This window comes from Syzygium oleosum, unplaced genomic scaffold (assembly GCF_021117445.2).
Source record: "Syzygium oleosum isolate NSW1041296 unplaced genomic scaffold, Sole_v2.1 Sole_v2.04, whole genome shotgun sequence".
Taxonomy (NCBI): domain Eukaryota; kingdom Viridiplantae; phylum Streptophyta; class Magnoliopsida; order Myrtales; family Myrtaceae; genus Syzygium; species Syzygium oleosum.
Window position 1 is genome coordinate 5,420,489 of NW_026607488.1, and position 13,362 is coordinate 5,433,850.

The 13,362-nt window shown below is 44.1% G+C and overlaps 3 protein-coding genes across 3 annotated transcripts; 2 read left to right on the top strand and 1 right to left on the bottom strand.

Moving 5' to 3' along the window:
- The first annotated feature begins 605 nt into the window (after nt 1–605).
- LOC115666192 (protein ALTERED PHOSPHATE STARVATION RESPONSE 1) lies at nt 606–7,161 on the top strand. The gene is made up of 5 exons (XM_030587968.2): nt 606–1,822; nt 2,772–2,950; nt 3,296–3,519; nt 3,940–5,653; nt 6,693–7,161. Exons 1-4 carry the CDS (start codon nt 799–801, stop codon nt 4,727–4,729), a joined length of 2,217 nt encoding a protein of 738 aa, XP_030443828.2. The 5' UTR covers nt 606–798; the 3' UTR covers nt 4,730–5,653; nt 6,693–7,161.
- On the top strand, nt 6,693–7,034 carry LOC115666191 (uncharacterized). The gene has a single exon (XM_056310762.1). It carries the CDS (start codon nt 6,693–6,695, stop codon nt 7,032–7,034), a length of 342 nt encoding a protein of 113 aa, XP_056166737.1.
- Nucleotides 7,162–11,218: 4,057 nt separating the features above from the next.
- Nucleotides 11,219–13,286, bottom strand: LOC115674243 (two-on-two hemoglobin-3). Its single transcript, XM_030596583.2, has 4 exons — nt 13,063–13,286; nt 12,351–12,481; nt 11,646–11,790; nt 11,219–11,555 (listed from the first exon to the last, which is right to left on the bottom strand). The coding sequence occupies exons 1-4, from the start codon at nt 13,197–13,199 to the stop codon at nt 11,459–11,461; spliced, it is 510 nt and encodes a 169-aa protein (XP_030452443.1). The 5' UTR covers nt 13,200–13,286; the 3' UTR covers nt 11,219–11,458.
- Between the last annotated feature and the right edge of the window lie 76 nt (nt 13,287–13,362).

Here is a 13,362-nt window from a genome sequence, read left to right on the forward strand (position 1 = left end):
AAAATAGTCCATGAAAGCTATGTCGTATCGATTCGTTCAGTACGGTCCTTTAATCTAACTTACAACGTCGTTTTCAAATCTTTAATTTATTCAATATCATCTTTAAATTTTTGCTAAACATTTAATTTAATCCCTAAATTATATTCATTTTTCCATCGATTCAAGTTTATGGACAACACTAAACATCATATTTAGTCCATGAACCAAAAGCTCCGGGTCCATATTCAACAAATTGAAAGTTCAAAAATAGCATTTTACGTTAGACATGAATTTCGGAGACCACATCGAACAGATTAAAAGTTAAAGGTTTTTTTTTTTTTTTTTGTCAAGAAAAGTTAAAGGTCCATTTGTTTCATTTTTCGTCGTTTCTTTTCGAACGCCGACGACGTCGTACTGCCTCAAAAAATGTGACCGTTGCCGCTAATCACCCACCTCGGACAAGGACACACGCCGATGAGCAGGGAGGAGCTCGCGCGTAGCGCTTCTGCACACATGCTCACATGGCGTGTCCCTGTCCCCAAGCACCGCCCCCCCTCTCTCTCTCTCTCTCTCTCCTCTCTCTGAATCCCCGCTGCCACCCTCTGCTCTCTCCTCTGCACAAAACTGCGCCTTTCTCTCTCTCTCTCTCTTCGTGTAAAGCAAAGCGGCAACTGGGTTTCGTCCTCCATTGAAGCTGCTTCGCTTGAGCTTCGAATGCGGAGGTAGCGCCCGTCGACTCCGAGCTCGGACCGAGGTTTTTTCTTTTTTTTTTCCGGGTGAGCTGTTCCGGAGCCGGAGCTCGCACGCCGGGGGGAAGAGATGGGGTGCGCGCAGTCGAAGATCGACAACGAGGAGTCGGTGTCGCGGTGCAAGGAGCGGAGGAACCTCATGAAGGACGCGGTCGGGGCGAGGAACGCCTTCGCGGCGGGCCACACCGGGTACGCCATGGGCCTGAAGAACACCGGGGCCGCGCTCAGCGACTACGGCCACGGTGAGGCCGAGGAGGGCTTCGACCACGCCCTCCGCAGCCAGGCGCCGCTGGACGCCGCCCCCCCGCCGCCTCCCCCACCCCCGCCGCCCCCGCCTCCGCCGCCGCCGATGGACAGCCTCCTGCCGCCTCCGCCGCTGCCGATCTTCTCCCCCAGCCCGCTCAAGAGGGCCACGAGCCTGCCGGAGTTCGCGGTGCCGCCGAGGCGGAACCCTATCGCGAGGGAGGAGTCGGTCGCGATCCCGGAGGGAGAGGAAGAAGAGGAGGGCCAAGCCAATGTAGGGGAGGAAGAAGAAGAAGAAGAAGAGAAGATGCAGAATCTCCGGCGGCAGCCTCGTCCGCGTCCGAGGACGAGCAATACGGGCGCTGTTCCTCCGATGAGCGCTCCGGTGAGCAATCCGGTCCCGCCCATGCCGGAGTCGAAAGGCATGGCGTGGGATTACTTCTTCAATGTGGAACCCATGCCAGGTCCGAGCCTGAACGATGAAGAGGAGATTAATAACGAGAACGATGAGAGCGAAGGCATCGGATTCGGAGAAATGGGCAACGGGCTGAATGGAAACGGGGCTATGGAGGTCGAGCCAAAGACGCCGGAGAAAGTGGTGGAGACGAAAGTAGTGAAGGAGGAGGAGAGCGCCGTGAAGGAAGTGGGGGATAAGCAGATTGCGCATTCGAGTACTGCTCCGGCGGAATTTGGCCGGAAAGTGGGTAAGGCTGTAAATGGGGTTAGCATGATGAAGGTGCTGAAAGACATTGACGACCATTTCCTCAAGGCTTCCGAGAGCGCGCAGGAGGTCTCGAAGATGCTCGAGGCGACACGGTTGCATTACCACTCGAATTTCGCCGACGCTCGAAGTAATTTCATGCGCCTGTCTCTTTTTTACTATTTCTGTCTGCACATCTGGGTTTGTTTGCAGAACTTCTGTGTTGATGATTGATCCATGGAGATATCTGTGTCTTGTCTGTGCTTGAGTTTTCTCAACCTGTGACGCTGACAAGTTCATCGATCTTCATCTTATGTATCTCTAGATAAAAGTGAAGCCGAATGTGGTCTAGCTCCCTTAACTTGCGTCTTTCGCCTCTTTCTCAAGACATTTGTCGGATTTAGTATCAACCTGATAGTGAAATAATTCATGTTGAGTTGTAGAAGAGACATTCATTTGTAGTTATAAGCAAATCGTTTATCATGAAAATGTTTTTCCACACTGGGAATATTAGATAATCGCAAGCTTTCCTCAGCTCGTAGTGATGATTCTCTTTTGCAAGGAGAGCACAACATAGATATAGTGTGCGAGTGCGCGCTCTGGCTTCTTGCGGAGCACCAGCTACTGTTCATGTTAAGATGATGGTGCTGGTAATGCTGATTACGGGATGAGACCTGAGCTTGAAGGATGTTGCTCTAGACATTGTCAGTTAAAAGTGATAAGGGGGAAGAAGGGTAGCATCCTTAGAGCTGCACCGCTAGAAGGAGGAGATAGTTTCGATTTAGACTCTGGAACTGGAAGTGTTAAGCGATCAAGTATGTTTCTTGAGTAGCGATTTGTTTCCTCAAGTGATTTAGAATTTCCAAAGAGACTTCTTCCTTAGTTATTTATTCCTAAGGTGTTCCTCTGAGAAGGAAACATGTTCATAGAAAGGTTGTTTGTTATGAATTCTCTATAATCTATTCTTCACGACTGGCATTGAAATTGCTAAACTTCAATGAACATATGGGATATGCTTACATTTCTAATTGAATATCTTACTTTTGGTGGTGGACATGGCATAACTTTGTCATCAATCTGATAGGCTTTAAATGACACAGGTCACATTGATCATTCTGCGAGGGTCATGCGTGTCATCACATGGAATAAGTCATTCAGAGGTGGTATACCCAATGGCGACAGTGGAAAGGATGACCTTGATACAGATGAATGTGAAACTCATGCCACAGTTTTGGATAAGCTATTAGCCTGGGAGAAAAAGCTCTACGAAGAAGTGAAGGTATGCAGTCCCACATTCTGTCCCAGAGATTTGCCAATCTGATGATATGCATGACCATTTTGATTTCTTGATTGTCATTTTAGTTTATTTTGGTTCAGTTTGCGAATGATGGGTAAACTAAGCCTCTAGGTTAATCAAATTAAACAAAATTCTGAAAGTTTCTCTCAATAAGTAAGCTCTTGATCATGTTTGTAGATTCGCTGCGAAAGGACAGGAGATTTGTAATAAGTCAAAATAGAAATTGATGTGAACTTTGGAGTTTCGAATAAGCTGCTCCTTTGTGTTTTGATGCATGTTTTACTTTTGTAATATGATAAATCTTTCTCTGTGTCTACGAATTGATAGCAAGGTGAGCACATGAAGCTCGAGTATCAGAGAAAGGTGGCTTTGCTAAACAAGCAGAAGAAACGTGGTGCTGGTGCTGAGTCCCTGGAGAAAACAAAAGCAGCTGTAAGTCATTTGCATACGAGATACATAGTTGACATGCAGTCCATGGATTCAACTGCTTCAGAAATAAACCACATAAGGGATGGACAGCTGTACCCAAAGCTTGCGGAACTTGTCGATGGGTAAGTTCCCATATCTGGAAACTGATTCTGTTTGTTCTGTTTCAATCAATGTATCCATATATTTTCATCTTTTATCCGCCTTCTGCTTTCAAACCGTTCCTCCTATAACTAGGAGCTAGAACATGTACTGCACCAGCTCTTGTCATTCTCTATAAGTCTGAGTTCTCCTTTCCGAAAACTTCCCTTCTCATATCTTTATGAAGTGACTCCAGTTCATCTATATTGATCTGTCTGCTCCTTTCTCCTGGTGGAAATTTCAAAATTTTGGTCCGTTTGGATTTTATCTTTCTCAAGTGAATGCTGACTCGTGCTCGTTGCAAGTTCAATCAAACCTTGTCAATTACAAATTTGTCATCTTATTTATTAATATTCTGTTTGCACTACCTTGGAATGATTGGATATCTTTTCTTTGAAATTTAGGATGGCAAAAATGTGGGAAAGAATGTGCATGCATCACAAAAGCCAGCAGTCTATTGTTAGTAACCTGATGTCCCTGGACAGCTCGCATGCTCCCAAGGAAACAACCAAGCATCACTATGACCGTACAGACCAACTTCATAAATATGTTCTTGAGTGGCAATTACAATTTGACAAGCTCATTACCCATCAGAAACAATACATCCAAGCTTTAAACAACTGGTTAAAGTTAAATCTCATTCCCATTGAGAGTAGCTTGAAAGAAAGAATCTCATCTCCACCCAGGGCCCAGAATCCTCCAATCCAAGCTCTGATAGTCTCGTGGTATGACCACCTTGAAAAGCTTCCTGATGAGCTTGCCAAGTCTGCTATAACCGCATTTGCTGCTGTAATAAACACCATCATGGTACATCAGGAAGAGGAGATGAAACAGAAAGAAAAGTGTGAGGAAACTAGGAGAGAGTTCTTGCGCAAGAATCAGGCATTTGATGATTGGTACCAGAAATACATGCAGCGAAGGGGGCCCGACGAAACTAGAACAGAAGATGTAAACCATCATGACCCTGTGATAGAGCGGCAAGCGGTAGTGGAAAGCTTGAAGAAGAAGTTGGAAGAGGACGTTGAAGCTCACCAAAGATTGTGTATTCAGGTCAGAGAGAAATCGCTGGGGAATCTCAAGAATCGCTTGCCCGAGCTCTTCCGAGCTATGGCAACCTATGCACAAGCCTGTGCAGAAGCTTATGAAAATTTGAGGTCCATAACACAGTCGCAGAGAAACAGGGCTTCCTCCTAGAATGGTAACACCTGTTTCATTAGGAGAAGTGTTTAAGATCGAACTTTAGTAGGCTATCTTCCTAAGAATATTGTCATGCACATATTTCCATACAGCCTCGGTTGTTATTATCTGTTAATATCTGACCGTCACCTCCCACATGATCATGTATATGCTCGGGTGGTGTGGTAATTTTGAAGTGAATGCCCAGGCATTCTAGTATTTGCTGTGTTCACGAGTTTATTTGAAAATAGCAAGCACTTGTGCTTAGAGTATTCCGAATGCCTTTGGCCTTCGAGGTTGAAACTGGTGTGGTGCTCGAAAAAATGCAATGTAGTATGGTCATGATGAAACTGCTGATTCATTATTGTGATAGTGTGCACAATGAAACTGTTGATTCATTATTGTGATAGCGTGTACAATCTTTGGGGCATTTGGGAAATGAAGTGGCATTACAGAAAAGGCCAGGCATGAGTGTACTACTCGTGCAGTCCGTACAAAGTAAGAAGGATCACCAAGTATCCGAAAAGCCTAGAGCCCCCTAACCCACGTGCCTCTATACTTTAGGCCCTGTACATTTGGGAATCTAATCAATTCTTCGAATGACTTTTGGTGCGCCAGTCATGTTCATGTTTCCTTTCCTTGAGAAATCGGAAACCATGGTTGTACCCATTTGGAAGTTGTTCTTTGGTGTCATCTCCAAAACTCGAAAAAGGATCAGAAAAACCAAGACGAGACGAAACGTTACTATTCGGAAAATTACTTAGTGGAAAATTGGAACAGTTATTGTCCAGTTTGGGGGGGGGGTTGTTGGATAATCAATCCAAAAGCAAGGTTACTACTTTCGGTTCATTTCAATCGGGTAGGGCACATCAGGGCCTGGCTCCTACAGCACTTTTTTAGTGGCCAATGAAGAGAACATTGCCTTGCCTTCTCTGGTGTATGGTTAGTTGCATTCCTCGTCCCACCAGCTTTTGCATTAAGCACGGTTTTACATCTCCACATGCTGGGCAGTTGTGGTAGGATTCGTTTGACTCTCAGATGGGGTCTCATGTGAGCCAGGAGAGAGAGAGAGAGAGAGAGAGAGAGAGAGAGAGAGAGAGAGAGAGAGGTGGCTGGCAAAATTTGACCTTTCGGCGGTCATCTTTATTAAATTTTTGCAGACTTTTGGATGCCTGGGGGTCGCTATGGGACCTTAACCTCATCGTCGACGCCCCAACTTGGTCCTGCTGGTTTGGGACCAGGAGGTAAATTGCATCTACTCACTCAAAGCTCATTACACAAGGTCTAGCCTCAATTTGAATCAATGAAATCTGGATTACTTCGGTTCTGTCACTCGAACTTTATACTTCGTTTCGAATCTGGTATTTCCGGTTATGACACAGGCACGTATGGATGGTCTATCAGCGGGTCTACAAATTAGTTGGCTTGATCTTTTTACGAATCATTTGTCAAACACTGATCCGTTTTGCCTTTTTCTCGGTTCTTTTGTCAAAGCGATGCTATTTTTTTCGGTATTTTCTTGTCAATTATGTATGACCAGTTCATATGGAGATCCTCCATCTGCTAAACCTGAGTTCTCTTCCTTTGTCTTGCATGACCACCATGAGATATTTATTCTCAACAATCGGGACCACTTCTCAGAGTTATATGAGATGTCTCAATCCTCTGTTAAAAGTGTCACCTCTAGAGTTTGCCGATTTGATGCTAAAATTTGTTATTCTGACCGACTCTCAAACGCGGCTCAATCTTGATGGGCGCGGGCTACTCATGATTACTCGGATCCTACAGCCGTCTAGCAAAGTGGGATCAAGTCAAAATGCTGAATATACATTCACACATGTCCCTCTTAAAGTCATAAAATACACCAAAGCTAACATCATTGTGTCATGTTACATGCACACCTACTTAAACCCTCATCTTTTGTTCAAACTCATTTTGTGCTTCAAGATCTGCTGATTTCATCTTCTCTCTTGGGACAAAGATGGGCATCAAGAACTGGCGTGAGCCAAGGATGGAGGTCATCTACCTGGGGAGGAACAGCAACAGCAACAGCAACAACAAGCCTAACCATGGTCAACATGAGAAAATGCTTCAAGGGTGGCAACTATTTTGGAGAAGATTCAAGAGGGACAAGAGGGCCTCCAGTTCTCTTAACAATAACAAAATCAGAGGTTCTTATGATCCTGATGAGTACTCTCAGAATTTCGATCAGGGAATCGATTGTACCGAGCCCGAAAATCTCTCTCGGTCGTTCTCCGCTCGGTACGCTGATCCGTGGTCAAGAATCGAACCGAAGAAGATATTGTTGATAGATATGGATTGAGTTTGTTCGATTGGTTCAACTAGCTAGCTCCTGTGTATGTAACCCTGTTTCCAGGATTGGGTCTTGAGTCCCTCTTCAAACTGTATTATAATTCATGTAAAGGGTTTGGCTATTCTTTTTTCTTTCACTTGTCTTTCTCTCTGCCCCGGAAGCTATTGCTTTTTTCTTATTTACAGAGTGACAAATTCAAATATTAGACACAAAGATAATGCCCACCACAAAAGGAAAACCTGCATCAATCACGAGCATAAAGAATTTGAGAATACAGGGAACAGTTTAATGGAGAAAGGAGTGTTTTCAAATTTCTATTCAATGAAAGAAAGATATAGGTAGTAACATCATCTGCATTTTTAATTTGTTCAGCTCAAAACTTTCCGATTCATGATATTAGAAAAATTATAACGGATTGTAAACGAAAAATGCTTTAAAAGATTGAATTTTTTTATTTAATATGTTTAACAAGCATCCCAATAATGTCGATGTTCAATGCGGAATATATTCTCCAATAATATCAATGTTCAATGCGGAATATATTTGGTATGAAGCAAGGAAATGCGAACGGCATGGTGGGTCATCCAAGTAATGGTTTCCCAGAAGGTTTAAGCTGCACGGGTCAAGAGTCACCATCATTGACAATTCAAAGTCATCGAAATTCGGTTGGCTCGGATTAAAAAACCACCACCGCACCCTTGTTTCAAGATGGCATCTCGTGCTTTGAAAAGCAACAAAAGAAAGGCGCGCGCTTTCTCTTTTGGTATTTGTATGCGACAGCAGGCACGCCTTTGGGTTTAATGGCCTTTTGACCTCGGTTCAAGTTTTGCGATCTCAATGCAACGCAATCTAACTCAGGACAAGAACAAAAAGCTGGAATGTCTCCACCTTTTCTGCTACCCTTTAGCCAAAAGTAGCCAAAGACCATGTGAATGTTAGAGAGAGAGAGAGAGAGAGAGAGAGGGGTTCTTTACTGGCGGGTGGAAGACAACATCTATGCAAGAAAAGAATCTGTGTTGGGGGCAACAAAGTTAAACTGCGTTTTGCAGGGTTAGACAGATAAGAGGTAGATGGTTGGGGGCATGTTTCAACGTATTGGGGGAAAATTCAAATGCTTTGCTCATGGTTTTGTCTGTTGCATGAGGAATTCCACATGCGCAAGTTTTCACCTAACTTTACTCGATACTTCTTTAAAAAATATAGCGACAGTGTAAGGAAAATGTTGAAAACGAAATCTCAACCTGTCATGATTCATGATGATTGACGAGATCATTGGTCATGCTTTTCCCCCCAAAAAAGGAAGGAAAAAACAAAAATAAAGCATTTGTAATGGAGTGCTGATGTAGTGAGGATGCAGGGGGCGTTTTTTGCTTGATTTTATACCAATTTTTTTAGTGAAATAATAGTGGATAGTCATTAGTAATAAGGCCAATATTGAAGAAAAATAAGTAGCCATATTGAATAACACCAAAGAAAGGACTAAGGGTCTGTTTAGTAACGTTTCTGTTTCTTTATTTTTCTGTTCTTTTGTTCCCCGGAACAGAAAAAGAACAGAAATCCGTTTAGTAAAAAAAATCTATTTTTTTGTTTCTGTTCCAAAAAAGTGTTCCAGAAATAGATTTGGAACAGAAACAAGAAGCAAAAAAAATCTGCTTCTTGTTTCTGGAACAAGAAAAAAGAAACGATTTTTTTTCTAGAATTCTCTAAAAATAAGAAACAATCCATCGGCCGCAATCCGCCCACCGCCGCCTCTCACCGTCCTTCGCCGCCACCTACCCCCCGCCTTCTGCCGCCACCGCCGCCGCCCGCCGGCCGCCTCCCGCCCGCTGGCCGCCTCTTGTCATCGACCATCGTTCTCCACCGCTCGACGCTTGTCGCCACCCGCCACCGACCGCCGCCCTCCACCGCCGGCCGCCGTGCTCCATCTCCCGACGCTGCCCGCTGCCGCCACCCGGCCGCCGCCTCCCCGCCAACCACCCGACACCGGCGATCACCCACCACCGGCCACCGTCCTTGGCCGCCGCCGGCCACCCACCACCGGCCGCCATCCTCCGCCGCCCATTGTGCTCCACCGCCTGACGCCGGCCACCACCCGGCGCTAGCTTCCCTCGGCCGCCGGCCACCTCTTGCCTCTGGCCACCCGACGCCGGTGGTCACCCACCATCGGCCGCCATCCTTCGCCACCGACCGCCGTGCTCCATCGACCGACGATGGCCACCCTCCGCTGCCAGCCACCTCCCGCCGCCGCCCCCCGCTGCCGTCACCACCGCCCGATGCCACCGTGCTCCACCGCTGACCGCCGTGCTCCACTACCTCCCACCGCCGGCCGCCATCCTCTGCCGCCGCCGACCACCGTCCTCCGCCCCCCACCGCCCCCCACCCACCCGCCGTCCTCCGCCGGTAGCCTAGAAGGGAGAAACTCGTCCATGGAATAGAAATGGATCATTCGCACCTAAACGCGTTTCTATTCTTTTTCTATTCCAGGAATAGAAATTTTGTGTAGTTACTAAACGCTATTTTTTGGTCAGAAACTGTTCCAAGAAATAGAAATAGAAAAAACTATTTCTGATAAAAAATTGTTTCTAGGAACAGAAACGTTGCTATGCAGACCCTAATTTGCCCAAAAATTGTTGTTATTGCGAAATAAGATTGCTAATTGCGTGATTAATCACTCTCGATGTATACATGATTCCGAGCCTTAATCACCGGAGGCGTGCTTTATTCTCATAACCAATTGCTAAGAACAAGAAGAATAGGGTATTTCTAAGTGTTAGGAGTTCTCACTAGATTTAGACATGTCATTAGCCTATTGGCTTTTATTGTCATTTTGGACCATCACATGGTTAAATGTCTTTGTTTTGGGGACTTTGAGCTTGTGGACAAATTGAGGAATTGTGACTGGTTTTTTATGGGTTTGGTCAACAATACAAATAGGCTTTTGTCACCATTTTGGATGGGCTCTTCGGAGAGTTTAAGCAATCCATTAATCCAAAAGTTGAATGTCCTGTAGCAAAATACTTAAAATTAAAAAAAAAAACTATGGAAAACATGGTCACTCGAAAATGTCAATTTAATTTAGATGTTTCCAAAATTTTAAAGTGTTTTAGGGTAAAAAAGTCACTAAGTCAAACATTGGAAGTTAAAAATCTGAAGCTGAACAAAACACTCCATGGGGTCTATTCCCAGTTCAATTATCAAAAATCTAAAGTTGCACGTTAGAACACGGTAGTTCAATTATCAAATAGGGCCACAATTTTTTTTTTCCCAAGACTTTTAGCCATAATGAGAAGGTGGAAAATTAAAATAAAGAAAGGACGCGTTTATTTTTTCGGAAAATGATTGATTTGAAAAATATTTTCGTAAAGATGATCGTTTGTGTAGCCTACAAAAGTGAATGAATGGAAAAAAATATTTTCATCGTCCACGAAAATGTTTAGATATATTGTCGGTTAATGAAAACATTTTTCATTAACTAATTATTTCAAATGATAAAAATCAATCATCTTTAGGAAAATGTTTTCCGAATCATTCATTTAACATTTTCCACAAATCAAATGCCGTAATCTCGGAATGGCTGCAATAGCTAATTGTGTGAGAATCTGATCAAACCCACAGAAGAAAAAATATTTGCCAATTGTAAGCTCACTAGAATATCTTCAAATATGTTATATGAACCTTGCTTGAATACTTTTGTAGCTAGGACTGTAATCGAGCCGAGTTAGGTCGAAACACTATCGAGTTCAAGCTCGGCTCGACTCACAAACTCGATGCTCGAAACCCACCTCGAGCTTGATTCGATTAGAAATTGAGATACTCGAGCTCTACTCTGCCAGGCTCAATTAGATTAAATTAAGCTTAGATACTACGTCATATATTTTGTATCTATTTTACTATTATTATTTATTGTTCCTGAAAAATAAAAACTCGATTAGACTCGCAAACTTGTCGAGCTGGGTATTCACAAGCTCGGGCTCAACTGGACAAGATACTCGAAAGCTCGATCACAACTCAAAATTAGGTGAGCCAATCTCGAGTAGTCATTGAGTCGAGCCCGAGCTACCGGTGAGTGGCTTTACTCACTTTCACCCATAGTAGCCGCTAAGTAACTGTAAAACTGATCTTCCTCTTCACCCTCTTCCATGTAAAATCTATCCTCCATTTTTTCACCTCTCATATGTTCCCACCACAGAATCTGCATAAGTGGCCGCTGTTTAAACGAGAGATCGAACAGATGAACACATTTCATTCTGCAAGACCTTTTCTGTCCGTTGGTAAAAGACAATGAAAGCTCATTCAAATTTCATGGCTCAACAGTAAATAAGCTTCAAGAACACTTCCTTCACAGTCCTATTCGATTCTGTCACATTGGAGATTTGATTATCATCTCATTTTTCTAACTAAATTGGAGGAGAGCGTGCTCAATGATCCAAGCTTTAAGAAGCAGCTGGTTTGCTCGCCGCGTGCTTACATGGGACTTGTTGGTTTTGATTCTTCAGCTCGTTGCCAGCCACGAGAAAGAATGCCGTGTGCCTACCATCATTGTTACACAGAAACATTTAGTCTTTTGCTACAAACGAAAATTGATATCAAGGAGAAAAGGGTGTTCAAAAAAAATTTCACCTGAAAAAGTTCATCATCTTAGTCTTCGAGTCATCATCGATTTCCGTAACGCTGTCTAGTGCTTGCTGCATGTGATGCAACCACCTTTCCGCTGCTTGCCGGGTGACGGGAAATGGTCGATGGCGCCCGATTAATGCGGGATGACCTGCCAAATCAGCAAGGTTTGGAATAAACATGTTTAGCCGTACTCCTAGTAATCAGTCATTTAGGTACCGGGAATCATTTTCCCTAAAATGCGAACAAAATAAGATTAAAAGAAGGCGTTCTCTGGATAGAGCAGAACACCATGTTGAAGATGTGAAGATGTTCATGTAAATCAGACACAACTTTTGGACATTAAGGACTACGAGTCTGGATTGGCTCCCACTTTAGAACCAGAAAATGCTACAAAAGGCTCGATACTATACATATATAGCCATTGCTCCATGGCTTTCTTTTCATTTATAGAAGAGAAAACATAAATCACGTGAGGAGAGTTTACGCATGACTTTAGTAACATCTCTACTTGATTCTTGAATCCTCGACTTTTCGGAGGTGGAAGCTGCTACGATTTTTATAGTGTACACACTTAATCTCATCCGATAGCTGTACCAACTCGTTCCCTTATTATACAAACCATTACCATGGACATCACCACATCTTTGTTGCCTCGAATGGGAAAACGCGAATCGGTACATGACAGTAATAGGACAGTAGGGAAAATACCTTTCCTCTGAGAATACAATGCTGGACCGCCCATTCTCTGCACAAAGAATTCATATTGGTTTTGAATCGCTTCTTCCTTCTTTGAATTTGCGAAGATCGACCGAAACCATTCTTCTCCATCGTCGTACACCCTGAACCACCAGACCACACAGCAACAGATCTCAGATCAACAAGCTTCTGTATTCCACGACTCGTGAGATAAATTTTTTTCCTTTTAGGCCCTCCTCATCATGAATCAAACAAGTACACTTTCTCTAACTCAAAAAAAATCAAGCAACACCATATCTAACGAAAGCAAGAAGAAACCAATTCACCCAATGGTCCGAAGTGCATCTTAAATTGGCTTATCAATACAAACACTTCACTCTTCCAACTAGTTAATCATATTCTCAATCATCAAACGCCAGGATCTTGCCATGGTTTTGTCTTGCACGTTTTAATCGTACCAAGTGCAGTTCATCAAGATACAACTAAAAATCCCGCGTCCAAACTCCGCTTTCCGAAAAGACATCGCGGGAGCATCAAGACTCGTCCAATTTCACCAGACTCATCATCCCCCGCAATTTAGAGCAACACCCACGAACCCCATTGAGCAGCATCAACGCACAGCACGACCGAAACGAACGGGCGAGAGGACAAAAGGACGCATTCCACACACGACAAGATCAAAAAGAAACGAGTTTTTTTCTTGATACATGTGCAGAGAAGCGACCTGGAGTAGAAATTGGTCGAGAGATTGATGAAGGTGGGGAGGCCGAGCTTCTGGAAGAGGTTGGTGCCGTCGATGGCGAAGGCGTCTTCCGGGTCAACGCCACTCCATTGGGAGGCCTTTTCTTGCAGGCTCTGCATCTCTCTCTCTCTGTTTCGCGGAGCTCGTGGCGGTCGCGTGGGCTTGAGGCTCTGTTTCTTGAAGGAGGGAGAGAGAGAGATAGAGAGAGCACACGAACAAAAACTGTGGGCGTGGATGTTCGATGGTATTGGTCGTGGGTTTTGGTGGTCCCCGTTCGGTATT